Genomic DNA, 25,504 nt, shown 5'->3' on the forward strand with positions numbered 1-25,504 from the left:
GTTCCCTAGCAAAAAAAAACTCCAGAATACATAAGTTTGCATCATAGAAGTATAAAGCTATGAGAAGCATTGTAGTGTATACTCACTTCAAGCAAACTAACAGCCACCGTAATTCTTTCAAGTTTTTCTAATGATATTATTATCCATGTAGTTCTGTTACAATATACATAGTACGTGGGCAGTCCGGCAAATAGTATTCAGGTCCTACATACCATCTAAGAAAATGCAAGCATGTTTTCTTCCTGCTGGTAGCATGTTCCTTTGACTGCTCAAAGTATATATCCGGTGATGTTTGACTATATTTAGAAAATAATGCTTTGTCCCAGATTGAGATTAATCGTGCTGTTACATTAGCAAATACAGTGTGTACATTGGGATATTTTTCCTAACAATAGCGACAATAATAGATATTGTCGTGCAATAATAGCAATAAAGGAATCAAATTGATCTCCTCGACATCCTCATATGAGTTGTCGCTGTTCATAACATAGCTTTACCTGATGATACCCACCTCATGGGAGTCTAGGTATCTTCAATTCCTAAGCCTGCTCGAGGACGGGATTCGGCGGTCAGATCTTTTTTGGCCATGTACAGGTTGCCTAGTATGCCAATTGAGTAGAGCACGACATGGATGAAAAATCTCATAATAGCAAATTCTCAATCCAGATATGAGGGATTCCTCGTGATAACTACTACTCTCCTTGTTCACTTATATAAGACGTTTAAGCCTGTTCAGACAGTGTTCTAAACAGTTCAAAGCCAGTTGTTTTAAACGCCTTATAAAAATGAACGGAGGGATCAATATCACTAATGGAATGGTCTATACACGATTAAGCTAGAATAGACGACTAAACCTAAGGATGTAGCCTGTAGCGCGCGTTTGGAGACTCCTCACACACATTTTTGGGATCCGAAGCTGTCACCTTAAACCATCTAGTAGTCCTCGGAATACTATACTAAAAATTGTTGTCCAATCCTCGGAATACTATACTAAAAATTATTGTCTAAATTTTAAACACCGCGTGTTCCAACCCTTTGCCTACAATGCTATTATGAATCAGAATATATGTGTGATTTTTTAAAACGAAGTTAATTGTACTTAGCAGGGCCATATCAAGAGCATATCAACCGACATTTGTTTTTTCCTAGCACTAAAAGAAAGGAAAAACGCAAGGCAAGCACTCCCTCCATCTCAAAATAAGCATCTTTGATTTAGTACAATTTTGTAAAGTTTATTAAATCAAAGACACTTATATTGGGATGGAGGGAGTATATCAGTACACGACAAAAATATTAACATGTCAAATGGTGAAAAATAAAATTAACTTTAAAACTAATTTGTCCTTTCAAAAAAGACATAGTAACAAGAAAAATCGATGCAAGCCAAAATTGTTTATTGTACTACTTTGCTTAGTAGTTGATACCAGAATGCGGTAAAACAACAAATTAATTACCTGATTTATTGTACTACAGTTTGCTGCCGGTCTACAACCAAACCACTGGTTAAAGTTAGAAAGATGAACAGATAATAAAATCTGTATTGAAGCGACACAGACAATAAAAGTTATCTGAATTTGCACATCTACGTTCATGCTGAAAGAAATCAAAGAGAAGCGATAATCACCTTACATGTCGAGCTCTCCTTATCGGTTTCTCTTTACAAGCAGTTGGCCGCCTTCTTGTTTACCAGGCCTGAAAAATCACATCAACCACCAAACCAATCTATCAGTAGCACCAGAGACATCCATAATTCATTCGATCAGGAGAGGGGAAACAACTACCAACCATAATACTTGTGAGAGTGCACACTATAAAAAGTTGTTTGGCTTCCTTGTTGAACTTATTATTAATCTTGGCATTGTTGTTGATGAACTGCTTGATTGGGAAGCAGATTTTTCCTTCTGCACAAGGTTTCAGACCAGGATTATCCAAAAAAAATTATCCTAACCTAAGAAATCATATCAACCAATGAATATGAAGCCTGGAAGAAAAAAAGAGACACAATATAGCTATAAGTGTAAGTATTCTGGAGTTTCTGTCTCACCATAACCGAGAGCTCCTGCATAATGGCGGCATATCATGATCTTTCTGGTGGCCGCCCTGAAGTTTTACGTCGGATGATGATGGACTGCAGACCTTCTTGGTGACATGAAGGCAAGGTGCGCCGCGCCCGCAGCCAGAAGCAAACAAGGAAGTCGACAGCCGTGAATCAGCAGCGCCGAGCCGTCACGCTTTGGAACCACAACCTCATCTTCCTCTGTCGGCGATTAGGCCAGCGCCGCCGCTGTCCGCCCCTCCCTCTCTCTTATCTCTGTCTTTCTCTCCCCCTCTCTCTTCCAAGGCGGGCGCACGGGACGGGAGGCATCCCTCACCTTGATCCAGAAAGGCGCGTGGCAGCGGATGGAAAGGTGGCGGGGCGACGAGCATATCCGGCGGCAGCGGCGACTTTTCCTGGAGAGAGATGGGGTCGGGATCGGGAGTGAGTTGGGAGTTGGGGGAGGCAGAGACGTGAGTGCGTGTTAGCGGCAATCTCTCTCTCTGTATTCGGTCTGGGATGGGAGGAAGTGTGGGCTGGTTTCCGGGCCACGTCCAACACGGGGTGGCCCACGTCCAATGCAGTATCGATGGTACATGGGCTTGCGGGCTGGATTTTGTGTGGCCGTGTGGGACACCGAGCGATGGTTGTTGTACAAGGCGAGAGATCGAACGAGGTGGTCAAATCACGAGGGAAGGTCGAACCATCACGGCGTTCGATCCCCTTTAATAATAGAGAAGAGAAATGAACGCCCAACCAGGTTTTTTTTTCCTTTTTTTGAGAAAAGAGCGCCCAAGCAGTTCATTGCTATCTCAACGGACTGGTAAAGTGGGGGCGAAAAAAAAAGAGAGGATCCAATCCTAGTTTCCTTTCGATTGCATCGGCAGGGAAGGAAGGAACCCCTAACCCTAGCCTCCTCTCTCAAAGCGAGGATTTTTTTTTTGTGGGGTGATTGGATTGGAGCAGATGTCGTCGGATCCTCGGAACCCTAATCCTCCTCCTCCTCCACCTCCCGGTTCTTCGTCATCCGCGCTTCCGGCGGGGGGCAGCTATTTCCCGCTCCCTTTCCACCTGCAGCAGCAGCAGCCGGTGGCGACCTACCAGTACCAGCAGCTGCAGCAAGCTCAGCAGCTCTTCCAGCGGGACGCGCAGACCATCACCCCCGAGGCGCTCGAGAGCGTCAAGGCCGCCCTCGCCACCAGCGACGTCCTCGACCCCTCTGCTGCCAGGGCCTCCGCCTCCTCCTCCGACGCTGCCGCCAAGAAGAAGACAATACCTCGTCGTGCAGCCGGACAGTCCTGGGAGGATCCTACCCTCACCGAGTGGCCCGAAAGTATATCCTCTCTCATACTCTTTCAGTTTACAGTTCATCCATAAATTTACTTTCCCCAATTGCTCATTCTGTTCGATTTTTTTACAGATGACTACAGGTTGTTTTGTGGAGATCTAGGTAACGAAGTTAATGACGATGTTCTCTCAAAAGCCTTTTCGCGGTTCCCCTCCTTCAATATGGCAAAGGTAACAACTTCCTCGCGTCCACTAAATTCTTATTATTTCTCCACTGTTCAGTGTCGCAGTCTCAATTTATTCACAAGTTTCTGTTACAATACTACATTTCTAAATAACACAGAGGTTTAATATCATGACAGTATTTTGCTTGACAAAATAATTTATATGTGTTTCAAATATCTAAAATGATATTTTGGTCAAGTGTAAAAGTTCTGAATCTACTTATCCCTGGTAACAAGATTTTGAGACTAGAGAGGGTACTTGAACGGTTTCTCTTTCACTTCTGCACCAACTAAAGATATGTCCTCAACAAAAAATAATCTGGACTAGTGTACAACCCAAAATTTACACTTCCTAGGAATGAATTTAGCTAGATGCATAAGTTAGATAATATAAATCAAGATAGCAAAAGTTGAACATTATTTCTGATGCACCAGTGACCACATTGGTTCACATAATTTAAAAGGGCCTCTTTGGATTGTACAATTTTCATGGGAACTGGGAACATTGGAGGATTGAATCCTAAGGATTCCCCCCCCCCCTATGAAAGCCCTTTGGATCATAGGATTGTGACTACTAAATTCCATTCCTATGCCTCCCATTACATACGAATCTTAACATGAGCTCAAACCTCATTTTTCCTTTGCGAAGTCCAATGCACTTTCACTCGATCTCTCTCTACCCTGTTTCCTCAAATCATCTGAAATTCCAGTCTTCGTTTTCTGTCCTCCACCAAAGGTACATGCTTCAGTATTCTTATGTTTTGAAATCCTGTAGGATTCCATGGTACATGACATCTCAATCCTGCGTTTTTCCTGCTCCTACGTTTTCAAATTCCTGTAATCCAAAGAGGCCAATTCAGGCAAGATTGGACGAGCGATCACCCCTTATCGTTTGACTTCACATTTGGGATCCAAAGGGCAATACATGAGAGGTAGATAATTACAAACAAACGGCTTTAAGGCCGGTCATAATAACAAGGCAATGATAAAAGCATAAACATGGGATGACAGCCATGCCACCCCGCCCAAAAGTAACAACCCGGATTGAGCTAACGAACCGAGTGACCTAACAACTAGGCATCGCCTACGTGACCGGAATCAAAGTACTCACGTATGCTGGACTCACCTGCAAAGATATTAGGATTGGAATCCCCGATGAGAACTTTCGTACTCACAAGACATACTCATACTTGACAAGTAAATAACATGAACGTGAATCATAAGTAGCAAAAGCATGTCAAGACATGGAATGAGACAATCCGTAGACATGGAACAAGTCAGGCTCAATTAGACACTTACAAAAATGAAGTATCGCTGTTAAAAAACAGCCACAAACCCACCGCCGGTTGCCGCCTTCAGTGCTTCCTCTCCAGTGAACCTCCATAGTATTCGCTGCTCTGCACCGCCCCTTATGCGCCGCTCCTCCCGTCGTCCGCCGGTGGCCTTCAACGACGTTGTGTGGTGCCTCTAGGACCCCCAATGCATGCAGTGGCATGCTTAGCTTGTCCATCCCCGCTAGCGCCGCCGCACCCATGGAATCGGCTGCAATCAACTGCAATCGTGAGTAAATAACCAAAGACGAGAGGTGATGTAGAGTACATGCCAAAGTACACTGATTTGTCCCGACATTCACGAATTGGAGGGGGCTATGTGTAACGCCCACGATGCGGCTATATCTCCCACGTGTCGAGGCACGACTTAGAGGCATAACCGCATTGTGGTTTTGTCGCAAGAGGGGTAATCTTCACACAATCCCATGTACTGAATAAGAAAGGGATAAAGAGTTGGCTTACAATCGCCACTTCACACAAATAACAAGTTAAACATACATCATCCAGAGTACAATCAAGGTCCAACTATGGAACCGAAATAAAAGAAGACAACCCAAATGCTAGATCCCCGAACGTCCCAACTGGGCACCACTACTGATCAACCGAAAAAAGACACATAACAACGACCAAGATTTTCATCGAGCTCCCACTTGAGCTCGGTTGCGTCACCTGCACTGGTATCATCGGCACCTGCAACTGTTTGGAAGTATTTGTGAGTCGCGAGGACTCATCAATCTCACACCTGCGAGATCAAGACCATTTAAGCTTATGGGTAGGATACGGTAATGAGGTGGAGCTGCAGAAGCGCTAAGCAAATATGGTGGCTAACACACGCAAATAAGAGTAAGGTGAGAAGCTACGCAACGGTCGTGAAGCTAGAAGTGATCCTGAAACTACTTACGTTCAAACATAACACAAGACCGTGTTCACTTCCCGGACTCCGCCGAAAAGAGACCATCACGGCTACACACGCGGTTGATTCATTTTAATTAAGTTAAGTGTCAAGTTCTCTACAACCAGATATTAACAAATTCCCATCTGCCACATAACCGCGGGCACGACTCTCGAAAGTTTATACCCTGCAGGGGTGTCCCAACTTAGCCCATCACAAGCTCATGATCCGTGGAGACAATCCTTCATCGCGGGACACCCGATCAGGCTCGGAATCCCAGTGCACAAGACATTTCGACAATGGTAAAACTAAACCAGCAAGACTGCCCGAATGTGCCGACAAATCCCGATAGGAGTTGCACATATCTCGTTCTCAGGGCACACCGGATAGGTCAGGCTACGAGTAAAACCAGCCCTCAAGTTTCCCCGAGGTGGCCCCGCAGGCTGCTCGTTTCGGACCAACACTCAGAGGAGCACTGGTGGGGGGGGGGGGTTAAAATAAAGATGACCCTCGGGTTTGCAACCCCAAGGGAAAGTTATAGGTTGTTAGGCAAATGTAAAACCAAGGTTGGGCCTTGCTGGAGGAGTTTTATTCAAAATGAACTGTCAAGAGGGTCCCATAGCCCTCATCGTGTTAGGGACGCAAAATCAAGGAACATAACACCAGTATGACGGAAACTAGGACGGTAAGAGTGGAACAAAACACCAGGCATAAGGACGAGCCTTCCACCCTTTAGCAAGTATATAGATGCATTAATTAAACAATAGATATAGTGATATCCCAACATATCCATGTTCCAACAGGGAACAACCTGCACGGCACCTGCAACTAGCAATGCTATAAGAGGGGCTGAGCAAAAGCGGTAACTTAGCCAAACAACGGTTTGCTAGGAAGGTGGGTGAGAGGCTTGACATGGCAATATGGGAGGCATGATAAACAAGTGGTAGGTAGCGCGACATAGCGATAGAACGAACAACTAGCAAGCAAAGATAAAAGTGATATCGAGGGTATGGTCATCTTGCCTGAGATCCCCCAAGGAAGAAGAACGAGTGCATGAAGAAGACAAACGGACGTAGTCGCGCGAATCCTCACAAACGCAACGTAACCGGAACTATCAAGGAGAAGCGCAACCGGAAAGAAGCAAACAACATGGTAAACAACCATCACAAGCATGGCATGATGCACAACCAAGGATGATGCATGTCCGGTTTAAATAAGCATGGCATGGCAAAGTGCACAAACAACATTACAAATTAAGTGAAGTTCAATATGCAATGAGTTGCATATTGATGAAACACCACAATCGGTTATTTAGTTTCCTTTTGTTTATGTACTCAACAATGTTCAATGTTGGTTAAACATGGCAAGAAGCGAGGCATAAGTAAACTAACTATTTAGGCATTTTAAATGAGGCCGGAACAACAAACAACAATTCCGGAAAATCCCCATATGCATATTTAGCAATTTAATGCAAACAACAATTTTAAACATTTTAAATGTTGTTATCATGATGCAGATGACATATACAAGTTTTATGCAATTTTAAGAAAATGTTGACATGAGCATGTTATGAAGCATTTGTCGCCATGGCGGAAGGAAAAGGGGGCCACGACAACTAATTCAAAAATGATGCCACGACAACATACCGGTTACCGGGTTCCCACGGGTGGACGGCATGGCAACAAGGAGGAACATGCAAGCGACAATTTCGGACACGGTGCAAACGCGGGGTTCATCTCATACGACTCACATGCATTCAATCATGGGCGTCGTCTCGGGGTTATACCTTCGAAGCGTGCAAACGGGACGGTTCGGGTTCGGTGCAATGTAGAGGAAGTAGGCGTTCTCGGGACGGTCGTAGTGGAAGTAGTGGTACACGGCGTCGGTAATGGAAGTAGTGATACACGTTTCGTAGAGGGACTTGACGAATCCGAGTCACTTGGGGTCGACGGTAGTCGTTCATGTTCTTAGTCGCACAAGTTTTCGTAGATGTTCGGGGTCACGGCGAGGAACTCGGCGTTCACGGAGTCTTCGAGGGTCGACGGTAGTGGTACTTGGCAAAATGCACGTCGACGGTAGTTGTTCTCGTATCGTCGTGGAAGTAGTCGTTCACTTGACGGTCTTATCGGAACCTCGTCAACGGTAGAGACCCACCTTGGCGTTCCGAAGGGGCAAAATGCACGCAGGGCGGCATCCTGCTGGTGGTTGTCGGCGCGGCGCCATGGCCGAAGGCCGAGGTCAGGGTTTGAGGGGAGGAGCCCGGTGGCGCGGGTGCGTCATGGTGGCAGAAGAGAAAGGAGGAGGTGCAGGCATTGTGGATCGAACGCGGCGCCTACCCCTGGCGCTGGCTGTGCGGGCATGAAGTGGCGGCGGTGTGGGAGGATGAGAGGGAGAGAGTGTCGATGGGGATCAGGCAGGAGAGGCTGGGGAGACGAGCGAGAGAAGGAGAGATGGGGATCGAGGGAGAGGGATGACGGGTGTGGCAGCGCTGCCTGGAGGGAGAAGGTGAGATCGAGAGAGAGGAATCGGGCTCCCTGGCGGCTAGGGTTAGGAAGGGCGCCGGCTGGGCCTAGGGGCAAATGGGCCTAGGTGCAGCAGCTGGGAGGCCTAGTTGGCTGATGGGTTGTGGGGAAGGTTGGGCCGGTGAGAGGCCCAGCTGGGCTGGACTCTCTTCTCCCTCTCCCCTATTTCCTTCTCTTTTCATTAACAGAGAATTAAGAGAAAGGAAAAGAGAGAAGAGAAGGTTAGAGGAAGAATTTGGACATGCGGTTAAGTTTCCCGGACTCATAAAAATGAGTTTGTTCCTAGAAAATAGAGAAGGCCATAATTGAAAGATGTAAATTCAAACTCATTTGAATTTAATTCAAATGGGTTTGAACTAGGACTTGGTAAAAAGAAGGTACAAAATTGTTCGGTTTTTTAGAGGAGCCTCGATAATAAAAGAGATAAAGAATTGTGGACAAGATTTGAAGGTCAAACTTGAAGTGGAATAGGCATGGGAATTATTTTTGCACGTGTGTTATGGTTAAGTCCAAAAGAATGGAATATTTATTATAGCTCTCTAAATATCGAGAGGGTATGTTATAAAGAGAATCACCATGTGAATTCCCTCGGTTTAAATGGACCGAAGATCCATGCAATTTATTTAGTTGAGTTTTACAAAATTAAAAGACATGATGGCATGATGACGTGATGCAATGCAAAAATAAATAGAGCAAGCACAAATGAAACACACGGAGGTCACGAAAATATGGAAGTCTTCTGGAGCGTCGGTCTTGGGGCGTCACACTATGAGGAGGAACTCGAAGAACACGAAGAACACGAGGAACAAGAGGGGGAAATCACAAGAGGAACACTCAAGAACAAGTCCAATCACACATCCAGTAGACAATCAAACACATAAGATCCACAAGGTACATGAATAATCAAAGGGAAAGATACAAGGTAGAGTTCATCCCAAATCCAAGAGGAGATGAGGTCTTGATGATATAGGTAGATCCTTCCCGCATGGGGGTCTTGAATCCCTCGGGATCTTCTCGCATGGAGGCCTTGAACTCCATGGGAGTGTCTCTCTCTCAAGAGGAGTAGAGGTAAGGAGCAAACCTCAACTAGAATGAGCTGTAACTTTGCTAACCCTAGAAATGAGGAGGGGGAGGTCTATTTATAGTCCTAGCCACAAAGGGGTAAGTGAGGAGGGGATACAAGGCCACTTGGGCCGCATTGCGCACAGGCAAGGCCGAATGATCCGGGCATCTTTCGGATGATCGAGACGGAGTCCCGGATGATCCGACTTTGGGTGGAAGCCTTCGGGTGTCTTCGGACGCAGTTAGCCGGATGATTCGGGAGCACGTCCAAATGATTCGGCTGAAGCCCGAATGATCCGGGAGGGGACCCGAATGTCCAGCCTATCTCTAGCAGCCGCTCCGTCTTCTCCTTCCTTCCGTCTTCTCTTCCATGCTTCCCTCACAGATGGTGTAAGCGTACACATGCGCTCGCACTCCTCGTCGATGGTGAAGCTCCGATAATACCTATGCATGCACACGAGAGGAGTGTCAAGTAGTATGCCATGCTCGAAGGGGTAAGTGAACACGTGTAAAGGAGATGATTCACCTTTATGTATTTGAAGTAGATGTCGCGCGTGTCACTTGCCAAACGGACTCTTGACATGGTGATGTCCGTAGGATGCTTCACATCAAGAGGGGATCAGAGAATGGAACTATTGGGCAGGAAGGGGATTCAAACAAGCCACATACGGATGGATATGGACGGTGTCGAGGTCGTAGTAGCTCGTGGAAGTCGTGGACTCGAGCTTGGGGAGCTTCACTTGAGAGTAATCTTGAGGTGCTTGTTGGCGAAGATGCCGCATGTCCAAAGGCAAAGATGCCTTGAAGTCACTTGGCGAAGATGCAAGGTAGATGGTGAAGTCGTAGAGCGGTGGTTGGTATTGAGCTCTTGACCTTCACGTTCTTGTCGTTGATGGTGTTGATGCCGATGTGACCTTGTCGGAGATGATAGGCCGGAAGCATGTGTACTTGAGCGTCTTCTTGAAGATGAGGAAGATCTCTTGGCGGTCTTGATGAGGGCTTTGAGCATCCATCTTGGCGTCAATGAAGTTTTTCGTGGCATCGAACTCGTCGCTGTGGTTGTAGACCGAAGTAGATGTGCTTGCCTATCCATCACAAGACTCGAGCAAAGGTAAGTAGGAAATGAGATAAACAATACCAAGATACCTTTTCCCAAAGTTGAGGATGTATCCCGTGTCACTCAATGTGAATTGAGAGAATAGTCAAATTGGTACATGACTTGTTCACTCACACCTACAAAATAAAGCTTATTGAGTGGCTTTGTTAGGACAAGTGGCACAAAATTCAAGCAAGTGTTAGTCAATGATATCAATAAGGTCGAGGAAGATTCACAAAATCGCAATAAAGCAAATAGATCAATAGCTATATTGTGGCACAAGGAACACACACTGATAGATAAGTGGGATTCGCACAACCAAGGAATGAGCACAAAATGTGTAACCACGCAAAAGCTCGTGTTGCACGGATACTAGAGAGACAATAGCTCGATTGCTCAAATGGGCTAGATACGCTTGTGCACCAACCTATGAGAGTAAACGTGCCGTCTTCAGTCCCAAGTATGCTATGCATGTATGATCCAATATGATGTACCATGCAAAATGGCTCAATGCTAGTTCTATTGCTTACATGCTCTTTTGTATCTCCTCTTTTGCTTAAAAGCTTTTTCGTCTTTTTTTGTATGCTTTGCCACTATGCTTGATGCTCGAGCCAAGATATGAGACAAGTATGTGAGATATGCGTGGGAGACACTTAATGGCACAAAGATGATAGCAAGATGATTGCACACTAAAGGTAGCTATGCGGAGTAAGTGTATCACTAAGATGCACAATGAGTGTGCCCCGACAATTTTCAACTCGCTAGTCTCGATGGGAAAGGTACGCAATAGGCTCGGGGCTATCAATGCAATGGCAAGGAAATGTACAATGGTGTTGTCGAGGTTACCGTCCTTGCTTACGGTTACGGTGTCAAAAGGTGAAGTGGTCGTTGTTGAGTCCGTGGCGATGATGAGTGGCGGAGGAAGAAACCGTTCCTAATTAGCCGAAACACCTTAGAAAACGGAAAATCGCAACTCAAAATCTCAAACAAAATTGGGGAAAGTTGGTGGAATGGTATGGTGGTGGTTGTGAAGAAGTAGCCGTCCCTAAGTAGCCGAAACACCATAGAAGACTCGAATCACAACTCAAGCAACCACAAATGCAATGGGGATCGAAATGGGTTAGGTTGCAGAAGTTTTGGGTTGTGGTGCGGAAGTTTGGTGGATGGCCTATGCAAAGATGCCAAAATACACAAAAATTGATGGAGTCAAATGGTGATGGAAGTATTTTTGTGGGATGTCAATAGCTACAAAATGAGCTAAAGAACGTCAAAATTGGACTCTGGATGAATTAGTTATGACCGAAACAAGAATCCAGTCGTGTCAGTTTTAGGGGTAGCCGGACATCTAGGAGTAGGTCCGAATGATCCGGGTTTGTCAACTCGGGTGTTGATGTTTGGGTGCGTGGGTTAGCCGGACGTCCGGGAAAGGGGCCAGCTGATTGGGAGGATGTCCGGATGATCCGGGCAAGTCAAACTGCTCGGGATTTCCTCTCGGGGACGCGATTTGGGCGGAAATTTTCGATTTCAGGGGGTCAAAATTGACGGGAAAAGAAAATTTTTGGAGGAATTTTGTGATGGGGAGGTGGGGAAAGCCAAGATCGACTTGCCAAACAACAAAATCGTGGATCAAACACAACAAAATCTCACAAGAACCAACAAAATGCAAAAAAATTGGTGCGGATTTTCAAATTGCGACGAAGTCAAACAAAATTAGGCTAGAACATGGGGGGGGGGGCTCCAAATTCGTGTCAACGTGGCTCATGATACCAAGATGATGAAGGATACGGGCCAAAGTACCCGATTTGTCTTGATGTTCACGACTTGGAGGGTGCTACGAGGAGGAACAAGAGGGGGAAATCACAAGAGGAACACTCAAGAACAAGTCCAATCACACATCCAGTAGACAATCAAACACACAAGATCCACAAGGTACATGAACAATCAAAGGGAAAGATACAAGGTAGAGTTCATCCCAAATCCAAGAGGAGATGAGGTCTTGATGATATAGGTAGATCCTTCCCGCATGGGGGTCTTGAATCCCTCGGGATCTTCTCACATGGAGGCCTTGAACTCCATGGGAGTGTCCCTCTCTCTCAAGAGGAGTAGAGGTAAGGAGCAAACCTCAACTAGAACGAGCTATAACTTTACTAACCCTAGAAATGAGGAAGGGGAGGTCTATTTATAGTCCTAGGCACGAAGGGGTAAGTGAGGAGGGGATACAAGGCCACTTGGGCCGCATTGCGCACAGGTAAGGCCGGATGATCCGGACGGAGTCCCGGATGATCCGGCTTTGGGTGGAAGCCTTCGGGTGTCTTCGGACGCAGTTAGCCGGATGATCCGGGAGCTCGTCCAGATGATCCGGCCGAAGCCCGGATGATCCGGGAGGGGACCCGGATGTCCGGCCTGTCTCTGGCAGCCGCTCCATCTTCTCGTTTCTTCTGTCTTCTCTTCCATGCTTCCCTCGCGGATGGTGTAAGCATACACATGCACTCGCACTCCTTGTTGATGGTGAAGCTCCGGTAATACCTATGCATGCACACGAGAGGAGTGTCAAGTAGTATACCATCCTGAAAGGGGTCAAGTGAATACGTAGATGATTCACCTTTATGTGTGTGAAGTAGATGTCGCGTGTGTCACTTGCCAAACGGACTCTTGACATGGTGATGTCCATAGGATGCTCCGCATCAAGAGGGGATCAGAGAAAGGAACTAACGGGCAGGAAGGGGATTCTAACAAGCCTCGTACGGATGGATCTGGTCGGTGTTGAGGTCTAGCTCGTGGAAGTCGCGGACTTGAGCTTGGGGAGCTTCACTTGAGCGTAATCTTGAGGTGCTTGTCGGCGAAGATGCCGCATGTCCAGAGGCAAAGATGCCTTGAAGTCGCTTGGCGAAGATGCCAAGGTAGATGGTGAAGTCGTAGAGCGGTGGTTGGTGTTGAGCTCTTGACCTTCACGTTCTTGTCGTTGATGGTGTCGATGCCGATGTGACCTTGCTGGAGATGATAGGCCGGAAGCATGTGTACTTGAGCGTCTTCTCGAAGATGAGGAAGATCTCTTGGCGGTCTTGATGAGGGCTTTGAGCTCCTCCATTTGAGCTTCCATCTTGGCGTCGATTGACTAGCGAGTTGAAAATTGTCAGGCCACGCTCATTGTGCACCTTAGTGATACGCTTACTCCGCATAGCTACATTTAGCGTGCAATCATCTTGCTATCATCTTTGTGCCATTAAGCCTCTCCTGTGCATATGAGATCCAAAGGAACGTGGAGCGCTACGTTGCATGCATGGCCACCCGTCAGCGCTCCATGTTCAAGACTTGGCTGCCATCCCATGCAAAATGCATCCATCCAGGCCCGTCGATGAGGGCGTGTGAGGTGAGCGACCGAACAGGGCCCCCAAAATCGAGGGGCCCCCGATCGAAGAGAAAATCGGAGCACCGCAAAAAAAGAAAAACTGATGAACCGCCTGGTTCGTATGTCTGACCTGAGTCGCTCCACGCCCCAAGCACCCTGAACGCATGCACCCATTTCTAGGTCGAGTCTAGGCCGGAAGGGAAAGCGTTGCTCTGCCCTAATCAAGATTTCACCCAATTCACTCCGCACCACCTTGAAAACCAATCAACCCCGCATCGAGTCGGTCAATAATACATCTCCTGTGCGGCGGTGACCGGAGCAATGGAAGCGGTAGGATCTAGGGACCCCTGCGGCAGCCATCGATGCCGAGGCCGGCGTTGATGCTAGAGAAGAAAAGATCTCGCTGCCTTGCCGTGAAATCTGGCTGCTGGCGTCGTGCGTCATGTTGTTGGAGTTGTAGTCTTCTTCCAGTGATGGTGTCTTCAACTTTGCCGGTGGCAACGGCGCTGCCCTGCTGGATCTGAAGATAGGCTGCTGCACGGTGCAGGCTTGGAATAGACGCCCACCTCTTGCGCTAGCGGGTCCAGCTCAGAACAACGCTATCCAAAACTTGTTAGCCCATCTGCGCCTGGTTTGCCGCCTCAAGCCTGGCACCAATTCTAGGTAACTTTCTATACTATGCTCCTGTAAATACTTGAAGGGAAAACTTTGTTTTTGCCACTCTAGCTTTTGCCCACTTTGCTTATGCCACTCTAGAATTTAACATTTCACTTTTGCCACTCTTAGCTTTTGACAATATATCAATTTTGCCGTTCAGTGGCAAAAGCAAAATTTTCAGAGTGGCAATTGTGATACATTGCAAAACCTAAGAGTGGCAAAAGTGAAATGAAAAATTATCGTTTTTGCCACTGAATGGCATTTGTGATGTATTTTCAAAAGCTAAGAGTGGCAAAAGTGAGATGTCAAATTCTAGAGTGGCACAAGCAAAGTGGGCAAAAACTAGAGTGGCAAAAACAAAGTACGAAGTAACACTAGGTTATATAGTTAAGTAAAAACAAACTATTTTATAAATAGTACTCCCTCCGTCCCAAATTACTTGTCGCTCAAATGGATGCATCTAGAACCGAAATTGTATTAGATACGTCCATTTGAACGACAAGTAATTTGGGACGGAGGGAGTACGAAGTAACACTAGGTTATATAGTTAAGTAAAAATATACTTTAGTTGTATAAAAATATTCAAATTTAAGGGCCTAATTTTACATTTCGCACCGGGGCCTCAGATTTCTAGAGATGGCCCTGCATCCATCACCATCGGTGTGCAGCCACGTGGATCATGTCCATCATCATCGTACAACCGTCGTTGCCCTCATGTCGTCCTCATCGCCCATCACTAGCCGCATGCCGTCATCGTCGTGGAGCCTTCTCGTCGAGACGCCGCAGGACTTCTCGTGGAGCCTTCTCATGTATGCTAAATGCTATTGAGCAGCCCGACCGCACGATTTCTTGACTCTGATCTGTATCGAGCGGGATAAGTAGTAGATGAATGCAGCGAATTAGCAAGAATACCTCATGCATCCAACCTACTCAATTGGAATTAAGGGCAAGAATATTTCTCACGTCTCTAGCAGCAGCTTTCGTTTGCAATTTGCCATCCAAGACATTTGTTGTCGCCGCAGGTACCATCCCACCTAGACACGCTGATGGCCGCGGGATGAGGTGCACACTGCCGGGTCTCATGATGCCGATGGAGATCGTCTTGATGAGCACCGTCGGACGAGTAACCGCCTTGCCTGGTATTAATTTTGGCAAACAATGCACAATAAGAATCCCTACTATCACGAGACCAGTTTTGGAAGTAAGCCTTATCCATGCAAAGGGGACTTGGACTGTGGTTAATTATGTAGTTTATTTAAAACAGAAGGCTAAACGGGCATGCATGGGGCCACCCGGTATTGCGTTGGCGAGGGCAGTTTGGTGGTGGGAGTATGTACTCCTAGGTGTATGCGCGCGCGCGTGTGTATTCATTTATTAGGCTAAGCTACACAGTTTCATGGATTTCGTACAACATGGTCCTCACCTATATAGCTATAAGGCTTTGGTAGTTTAGTTGGACTGTCTAAACAGACTAGACTTTCATGATCTGTTTATGGCTGACCAAGATATTGAGTTACACGTAGCTGCGGTGTGCTTTTTCCTATCTGCAAAATCTGGCTTGCACCTGATGTATATGACCACCCTTTCTTATAGGTTGTTAGAGATAAGAGGACTGGCAAAACAAAAGGTTATGGATTCGTCAGTTTTTCAAACCCTACAGACCTTGCTGCAGCAATAAAAGAAATGAATGGTTAGCATTTCCAATGAGCTCTATTGATTCACTTGCTGTCACTTATCAATATGATCTGGTTTACTGTTATATACTTGTACTTATTTTGTTTGGAACTCACTTTTCTCAGGAAAGTATGTTGGGAATCGCCCTATTAAATTGCGTAAGAGCAATTGGAAGGAGAGGACAGATGTTGAGGCTCTACAAAGACAAAAGGTTTATACCATGTTTCCTTCTTTAGCCAAGTCCGCGTGTCTTCTTGTCTGCTCTAATTTTTTTCTTCATATTTCCCATCTTTCAGAATCATATTCAGAAGAAACCTAAAACACAAAAGAAGGGTATTCTTCACAAGTAAAGCTCTATTGGGTTGTACCAGGCTGAGCCCTGTAGAACAAGACTGTAAGTTCCTTTTCAGATTACATTATAGTTTTAATTTTGAATAATCACATGGGCCCTGGAAGTACAGTGACACAGCATGTTTTTAGTGCACTGAGCCATTCTATATGTTCATAATTTGCACAAAAAATTAAAGATATACTCCCGCCGATCCAAAATAAGTGTCATGGTCTTGGTTTAAATTTGAACAAAAACCACAGCATTTATTTTGGATCGAAGGGAGTACATAGCACCGACCTTGTGTCATTTCAGGTTTATCATTTGCCCATATGATTCCATGGAGAGAAGTTGTGGAATAAAGAAACATTGTTCTACCATGTAGTTGTTTCTGGTGACTTTGTGGAAGGCCTGTTTTAAATAAATAAAAATAAAGAAGCAGTGGAAGCAGTATCCAGGACTTGGTTGATATTTTTTCTTATTATGTCAAGTCCTTGCTTATAGCTTATTTCGGGTTGTTACTGGTTGGTTTCCAATGTATTCAAATAAACTTGTTTTGACTTATTTTCCATTTTCTTTTTCTTAAGGCTATGATTCATCTATTTGGAATGATAACTAATATCTTCATAACTTTAAATTTGTACCCCTAGTTGACAACGCCCGTCTTTTCAAAAGTAACACAAAGTGGAGAGATATCAGCTTGCGGTCAGTTTTGTGAACTTTAGATTGTTGCAACTCAAGTAGGAGAAGACCCACCATCTGACTATCCGCAGGTGCAATTGCTTGACTTTTGATCTTGTGATTGGAACCACTTGAATAGTGCCAACCATGCTTGGTGTGATGCTGCCATAACATATAGGGTATATAATCAACCAAAAATTTCAATCAGTATCAGTTACGCAATACGGAGAACTGTGGCAATCAGCACAGTGCACCGTCTGTCTGATCCTATAGAGCAGACTTGAGAGTGTTCAATTGTGAGGTTGCTTATGTTTCTTTTACTTCCTCATTTAGCTAGCTTGCATTGAACATCCCCTTGGCCTCCCATCGCCATAAATGTGCGCATGCTAGACACTAGATCATAATCCCTGTCCTTGAAGCCTATCCCTGCCCCTGATTTTGTGAGTGTCTTCACTCGGATTCCTACATGTTTATATTGGTGGCCCTTTAACTTGCACGAGCACCATGACGTGTTAACTTTAGTGAACTTTATTGTGGTAAGAGTTGTGGACTTGTGGTGCCTTGGCTCTTTCTTTTCTATACTTAACACTTTATTGCAAAACCTGCCTTGCCTCTGCAAAAGATTGATGGATGGTTTGTTTCATGCAGTGCTCCTTTGGATAAAGGACATCTGAAAAGTACAGAGGCTGGGCACCGGTCAATGCGTGCAAGGATGATACTATACCTATTGAATTGTAACGCTTACTAAGCAATGTTCCATCTGGGTGACAGGCATATTTTTACATTTGCAAGAGTTACAACTAGTATTTATAATCAGCTTGTTCCGTTGTAACGATGTCATTGTATTGCAACATAGAGGTTAGGCACTGTTCCTTTTTTGGAAGAATTTTCAGACCTGTAAATTCGAACCTTTGATCAACCAAGCAAATGTGGAATATAAGATTATACTCCCTCTGACCCATAATATGAGATACCTTTTGACACTACACTGGTGTTAAAAAACGTCTTACATTATGTGACGGAGGGAGTATCTGATGCTGATAGTGGCAGTCTTGGTATATCCTCGCATGAATAGCCCACCCATGGCCTGCAATGGCTAATTTTTTTATTGACGAAATTCAGTTAGTACTGCTTCCATCCCATATACAAGGGAGTACAGGTCAAGAGCCCAAGGGGCAACAGGAAAAATAAGAATTTTTTTGTCAATCAATACAGGCACGCTAAAGCCATGTCCGCAATGAAAAAAAAGGCCCAGGATTTAATACCCTCTAATAGCAAACACTATGAATTGTTGTGTACAATAAGATGAATATACACATTTTAACTTGATAGTATAGTCATCTAAAACTAAATATATGTCTGAACACACACACACACACAGGTTGTATATCCCGCTGAATCCATATGCAAACTGTCAAAGCCTGCTGTCTTGCTCCCTCCATTATGCTCCAAATGACCAGAGATAAAAGCGTTCAGAGTATTCCTTTTTCTTTTGCTCACCCTGCATTCTTGACCTAGCATCCTACCACCAGACGTGAAGATCAAGATAAGTAGGAAGTGACCTCGTTTCAGAATCATTCTAAAACTAAAAGGTACTTAAAGGCCATCAATCGAAAAGAACACAAAATTCTTAAATACTGACCGAGGCATCTCTATGTAAATCTGGAAGAGAGACAAAAAATCAAAGATATCACAACATAAAATAGGATAGAGAAATTCATCCAAATCAGACACGTTGGCTGTGCGTATGAGTCAAAATGTATAAAGAAATAAGACCGAGAGGCCAACTCGCTACTATCTTGTATAAATATACAAAATAGCCACAATTTCTGAATAAGATGGAGCATAATTCTAATAAATTATTCGATGGAAGCTTTGATTGCAAAACAAACAAAAATGTTATATCTTGCTGTTGTTTGAGGTTTCATAATTGGAGAAGAAAAACAGTCTTTAACCAACATACAACACCATTTATCAAGGAATGAAAAATATGGGGGGTTCATCTTGTAATGCTCGTTCTGGCTCATCTTGGGAGATTAGCGAACACCTTGACTGTATGACATACACGGCAGCTGGCCTGGTTGTACCCCTCCGACCTGACGACATGCCTCGAGTACTCGCTCATGGTGCCCCTGCTGGTCTGGTTCCGGACATGGCTCAGGAAGAAGATGCCCGGCTGGTAGCATGGGGTGTCAGGCATCTTCAAACACGAAGGGCCGGTTGGCCCAGCCCTGCTAGGTCTTGAACGCCTGCAGCACCAAAGGTGAGTAATCCTCTCCGTTACTAAAAAATGTGTTAGGACAGCAGAAAAGAAATGTCCAGCATATCTGTCACTACTTTTTCCTGGAGATGCCACCACCTATTGTGAAGTTTAATATCAATGGACCAATACTCATTTCAAACTGCAAAAATAGAATGCTGACAGAGGCCAATGATATTCAACTATCTAACAATGTCACGAGTTAAAAAGATGAAGGCAAGAATGTGGAAACATCTGCATGGTTTGAGTACAGTTCAAACAAAACCTACGTATATATACATAGGTAGCCATATGGAGCTGTAAACCAAGACAGAGGCCACACAAGGCAGAATATCGAACTGTGACAAAGGAACATCAAAGCAACACTAAAGAGTGTTCTAAAAAAGCAACACTAAAGAGAGAAAATAGCAAAGAGGAAGGAAGATTTTCTTTGTCCAAATAACTTCATATTTGGTGCTAAAGTTTCATCTTAGAAGAAGAAATCCATCATCAGCGAGGAAAACATGTACAGAACTGGAAAGCTAATTCTAAAACCAAACTTAAAATGCGAGCTAATTATTTATGTGCACTGAATCCATATAAAAACCAATGATCATTCTCTCTCTGAAAAGAAGTAACTTCATGAGGGGTGGTGTTTTTCGTACCTGAATGGAATCCTTGCACACACGAGAGCAAAGCTGATATAAAAAATACTTTCTGTAGCGCGGGAGGTAGCAGTAGTACAACACAGATATAATGTAAAGACAAAACCGGGGAGACCACATAGCCATGTGAGAGATGACATAGGAATTGAGAAAATATAATAGGACCCAAATCTAGCACATTCTTTCGAAGATATCCTAAAGTTGTTTAGAAAATTTGTCTTCATATTTTCACTACGAAAACGCTAATTAAATCAAATCGTGAGCTGCACTACTGATCATTAAATAAGCAGCAGTGCAACACTCTCCATCAGCCAACCACCTAGACATCCAAAATTAGGATTTATAATGAGATCCTTCGTTGAAAGGTGAGAACCTGTCATTGCAATTGACATGTTCAGGCACAATTTAATTTAGTTATTCTTGTCGGTGTCTTCAAAGCATTATCGATGTATAAGATGGAAGGTATTAAGTTAGCAAACTGACATGCTAACATAAACATTTCTACTGGCAATCAGACAAATCACGCAAGTAAGCAATATAAAAGAGGATCGTAGATGATAAATCACGCATGTAAGAAATATGAAGTGCGGGTTTCTGTACACTTAGCACTTCTCATTTTCTACATAGAAAGGTCCAATCAGATGTCCCAACAACAGTATATGTTTCGAAGGCCAAAAATGCTTATTTTCGTTATTGTACTGTCTAAAGCATTCTTCATGGAGATAATCATGATATGTGATCATGCAGAAATTATTTTGCCTTTTGAAAAAATTGGTCTTAGTTGAAAATATATACATTCTAACTCGCTCAAGTAGTACTAAAACATGCTCTCGTACAATGGTCAATCATAAAAGGTCGCTTAATAAATCATTTAAAATTCCGCCAAACTTCTCGATGATTATCTCAGGGTGCTCAATATACTACTACTTCAAGGCATGCAATCAAATAGATAAACATGTTACAGAGAAGCATCATCAGTGGGACATAGTACTACACTGACACACAATTCATAGCTTTTTAGTATTGCTGGGTTGGTACAGTATCCCAGCGTTGATGTATATACGGTATCCCAGCGTTGATGTATATACGGTGGAAGTTTAGGAATGAGTTCACTTCTTTAACAAAATAGGAAAAGTGTGGCCTATAAAATGCAACAAAGTAAACTGATGGGCAGGGAACCATTATTTAAATTCCCATGGTGAATTTCCTACAAAAGTCTGCAGCAGGAACACACATGACAGAACACAAAAGCCATGTATATAAAATATACAGATAACATGTATGAGAGGAAGTTGTCATCCATACACTTAACTTCGCTATATAAATCATGTCCAGCTCCTCAATAGGCCAAAAGAGGTATGAGAGGAAGTTGTCATCCATACACTTAACTTCGCTATATAAATCATGTCCAGTTCCTCAATAGGCCAAAAGATGTCACCGGATCATAAAGAACTTCTTGAGAGCACATACCATGCCCTCCAACAGCAGATCCTTGCAAACTTAACTTCTCCAACATGAATATGTGCATACCTTTGAGTAGTTACCTTCCTTCAGGATCAACGCTTTGAGATCCATTGACTGCTTGTCTTGCCAACTGCTTCCAGTAGTTACCCTCCTGCTAGTAAAAAGATCAAGCCAGACAACCAATATGCTAAGCTTCACAGAGAAACATGATCCAAATACATTGCCATAGAGAAGAAAAAAAAAACTACAGACAAAAACAATAATCAAAAGAAAATATAGCTTAAAGAGAAAGCACAAACCTTGATACACAAAAAAGCAAACGATAAACAAGCGGCAGTTTAGAAGAGCAGGCAACAACGTCACCTGTAAAACAGAAGAACGCAATCGAGTAAGGATGCTCCATTTTTATGTAGTATGTACATATTCATGATTTACAGATGCTGAAGCTAGACCGTAAAGGCTACTTTCTTAATTTACACTTGCAGTATCACATACCAAAATGGATGCAGTTTTTACATGGAGTAATTAGACTGTTAAAAAGAAAATGTAAATCTAAAGATGCTAGAACATATGAATGTTGTTTAACCTGTAGAATATTGATCCAAGAGCATGCCGTTGGCTCTGCGCCTCTGCCTGCTCTTAAGTAAGGTTTGTGTTTCAATTTCCAAAGGCTTCGGTTTCAGTGTACGATCAATTTGCGTCATCAGCAAAATTATATCAAATTTGCACTTTGTCAGCAGTCTTTAAGAGGCAACTGTTACATGGATGAACTTTACATAATTCAAACAAGCTACTGTTTCTACTTGTCAATACAACGGTTTTAAAGAAATTGAAGGTGGGAGGAGAGCAAGTTGAAGAAATTTTAATCCTACGGATGAAACCGAATAGTCGAGAGACCTACCAAGCCATTCCCGAGTAAAGAATTTTGTTGCACACATTCATATCATCTCTATCCTAAGTAATCTACAAAAGTGTGGGCTCACATGCAGTTAGAAGAAAACGATTATAAGTATTTCCAAACCAGAAAGCCGATGTAATATCTTGTAACAAAAATATATCAAAACCACGCCCGATTTAACCTTCATGATATTTTTATCAAACCATCAAATACACAACAACAAATAAGTACTCCCTCGTTCCAAAATTATTGGTGTGGTTTTAGCTCAAGTAGAAATCACTGAGACACAATTGGTAGATCAAATTTTTAAATGGTGAACCAACCACCAATCATATTTGTATTTTCCCAATTTCATGCTCTGTAGCGTACATATATGTTCATAAACTGAATAAGGTTAATTACAGGGTCAGTCATCTAATGGTATCCTTATTAGCTTAAATATTTAGAGTGCTATGCTAAAGACCTAACGGTACTCAGTAAAGGTTAATTACAGAAGTAGGTAACAGCAGTAAGAACAATGGGGGCTGGGATCCAGTCATATAGTTCATCAATCTTGATAAAAACAATCCCTAGCAAGAACAAGACCATGTAAATAAAGTGGCGACCAGACTGGGTTGGACTCGAAGAAAATTTAGGAAGCTCGGCAACAGCAAAGCCCCAAGTATGATCTTACCGATATCACATAAGGGTGCTGGAAAATCCAACCGATGGTGGGGTTTTTTTTGCAGGTAAACAACAGCAGCAGGCCAGAAGCTGCTGTGAGGAAATTCAGTACCAGTCAAATACAATACCCAAAAGTTTCTACCATTTCTTAATGCACACTGAAAAACAGACATCAAATGATCATATTAATGCACAATAGAGGATAACCAGAATAGCAGGGCAAAGCCATACGACTCCGCCATCATGCCGAAGACAAGCCAGCCAATAAGGACCAGGAAAAGTACGACCCCGAAAGCAATTGAACCTTGCACATTAAGGTGATCTTGTTAGCTCATAACTGAACTGGAACTGAACAATTTGGATACATGACTAATTCTAGGCCTGCATTGTTACATGTACATGACCTTGCGATTCTTGGGCTTTGTGAAGAACTGTATTAGATGGATCCATATCCATAATTAGCATTGTATGAACTGCAGTTTTCTTCCCAATTAGCAAGATGGATCCATATCCAGCCCTTCATCCAGCGCAGCAAGATGGATCCATATCCATTGGCGTTGTATGAACCGCAGTTTTCTTCATTAAATCTAGACTGGGAATTGAATAAATTTGCTTCCCTGTACAAGAGAGAGATATATCAGGGGAAGAGAGAGAGCACGGAAAGGAGCGGGGAAGTACCCGCGCTTGGAGGGGAGGCTGGCCTCGCCAGCGTGCAGCCGTGGGGGTGAGGAGGAGCACGTGGACGACGGCGGCCTCGACCAAAAGAATGGCGGCGGTGACAGATCGGATGGCCTGGGGCTGCCATTGTCAACACCTAGCTTTCCGTCCTCGTCGGGCGGGGAAGCATCGAGCCGCGGCGCTGCTCATGTAGGCACGGCCCGGGGCGACTGGATTCAGGGCATGAAGCTCCTGCCCATCCCCTTCCCCGTCGTTCCTCTACCTCCCTTCCTCCTCTCTGCTACTCATGGATCCGCCTGCGTCAGGCTGGGAGGAAAGAGGGAGGAGCCTAGCGGCGTCCCACGCGGGAGGATGCAGGAGGAAAGAGATGGAGGAGGAGTGCGGCGGCTGACGAGCGAGGAAGGAAGGAGGAGGAAGGATGTGGGAGGGAGACGGCCGCGGGGATTCGGGGGGAAAGAATCTTAGGGCGCGCGTGCAAGAAGACAAGAAGCTCGACATGGTCGCACGTCCCGTTGCTTCCGCCTTTCCTCAACCACAACCGGACAGGTTGATTTTCACCGGCCATCCAATTCACCCGCGAAGGACCAGCCGAACCTTACCCAACAAGGGCCACAAGTCATCCAGATGTGAAAAAGAATCACCGGTCACGTTTATTACCACGCGGTCAACCGATCCAATGGTCAGTATAGGAAGTCAAAGCCCATCCGATGGCCTCGAACGATGCGCACGGGAGGAGCTCCGTGGAGGAGGGTCAGCTAGCATCTTTATACCACGCGGTCAACCGATCCAATTGTCAGTATAGGAAGTCAAAGCCCATCCGATGGCCACGAACGATGCGCACGGAAGGAGCTCCGTGGAGGAGGGTCGGCTAGCATCCTTATAGGTTAGAATTAGTTCGGCTCAAGTGGGTAAGTGATCGGAGCCTGAACACGCTTTCTACCCGTGCAAGTTGAAGAGCGTGCAAGACGATCGTGATGCAGCTGAAGTGTGGTCCAAACACTGGTCAACTTTTCGCATTCTCTGGAAGCCTAATCGATGGCAGGTCAGTCAAGGAGCGTTGAGACCATAAGACGAGGGAAGCCTAATCGATGATAGGTCAGGCTGGGCGTTGGGGTTTACCCAAAAATTCTGGTTGGGTAATTCGGGTTTTAGAAATTTTGGGTTTTTAGAAATGACATCTGAAATTTAACTTTTGTTAAAAATCCAGGTTCTGATTCGGGTAATCCTGATTGCCCGGAATAAATCATGGTGAAGAGAACGGAGACATGGAACTGAAGAACATCTATCTCGCATCGTGTCGCATTGGGCAAGATGGAGACTTCTCGTTGTCGTCTCCTCGATGGAGACCTCGTCCTCATGGATGGCGCGGTGAGTAGGATCTGGTGGCGGCGCTGGGGCCTACATGAAACTAGTGTCGACTGGCCGCGCCGGGCCCTATGACTTTGAGGGCGGTGGCCTCCCGATGTAGGGCAGCAGGCGGTGTTGCCGTGCGATAGTGGCGAAGGGCGGATGCCGTTATCAGGCGTTGGGAGGCGCGGCGTGAGTCTATGGCGGGGAGCAGAGAGTGACGACCGGTATCGGGAGCTAGGTGGCACGACGATGGTAACGTGGTGTGGCAGCTGGGAGCTAGGGATCGAGGCTCAAGAACATGTCGGTCGAAGGCAATGGAACAAGAACACAATGAAATCGGGTTTAGCGAGGAATTTGGGTTGGGTTGCGGCTATTTTGGGCCTTTGCGTTTTTTACTGGGCATGATGGT

At 44.7% G+C, this 25,504-nt stretch overlaps 1 protein-coding gene and 2 long non-coding RNA genes across 5 annotated transcripts; 1 reads left to right on the forward strand and 2 right to left on the reverse strand.

Moving 5' to 3' along the window:
- Nucleotides 1-472: 472 nt before the first annotated feature.
- LOC123154169 (uncharacterized) lies at nt 473-2,484 on the reverse strand. The gene is made up of 3 exons (XR_006476706.1): nt 2,045-2,484; nt 1,786-1,901; nt 473-1,692 (listed from the first exon to the last, which is right to left on the reverse strand). It is a non-coding gene; the product is annotated as an uncharacterized lncRNA (long non-coding RNA).
- A 330-nt stretch (nt 2,485-2,814) lies between these two features.
- Nucleotides 2,815-18,196, forward strand: LOC123154167 (RNA-binding protein 42). Its single transcript, XM_044572956.1, has 6 exons — nt 2,815-3,368; nt 3,456-3,553; nt 16,049-16,145; nt 16,255-16,340; nt 16,426-16,523; nt 17,787-18,196. Exons 1-5 carry the CDS (start codon nt 3,002-3,004, stop codon nt 16,477-16,479), a joined length of 702 nt encoding a protein of 233 aa, XP_044428891.1. The 5' UTR covers nt 2,815-3,001; the 3' UTR covers nt 16,480-16,523; nt 17,787-18,196.
- Nucleotides 18,197-18,878: 682 nt separating this feature from the next.
- LOC123154168 (uncharacterized) lies at nt 18,879-24,267 on the reverse strand. 3 transcript variants are annotated; one of them, XR_006476705.1, is made up of 3 exons: nt 22,093-24,249; nt 21,806-21,869; nt 18,879-21,657 (listed from the first exon to the last, which is right to left on the reverse strand). It is a non-coding gene; the product is annotated as an uncharacterized lncRNA (long non-coding RNA). The 3 variants fall into 3 exon arrangements; XR_006476704.1 differs by having other exon boundaries at nt 21,806-23,684; nt 23,746-24,247; XR_006476703.1 differs by having other exon boundaries at nt 21,806-24,267.
- Nucleotides 24,268-25,504: the final 1,237 nt, after the last annotated feature.

This window comes from Triticum aestivum, chromosome 7A (assembly GCF_018294505.1).
Source record: "Triticum aestivum cultivar Chinese Spring chromosome 7A, IWGSC CS RefSeq v2.1, whole genome shotgun sequence".
NCBI lineage: Eukaryota > Viridiplantae > Streptophyta > Magnoliopsida > Poales > Poaceae > Triticum > Triticum aestivum.

Excerpts from the sequence above, each read along its gene's own strand:
- LOC123154167 (XM_044572956.1), top strand. The coding sequence starts at position 3,002 with ATGTCGTCGGATCCTCGGAACCCTAATCCTCCTCCTCCTCCACCTCCC. Across the intron at positions 16,146-16,254 it reads AGCAATAAAAGAAATGAATG|GAAAGTATGTTGGGAATCGC; the intron begins GTTAGCATTTCC and ends CACTTTTCTCAG. Across the intron at positions 16,341-16,425 it reads AGGCTCTACAAAGACAAAAG|AATCATATTCAGAAGAAACC; the intron begins GTTTATACCATG and ends CCCATCTTTCAG.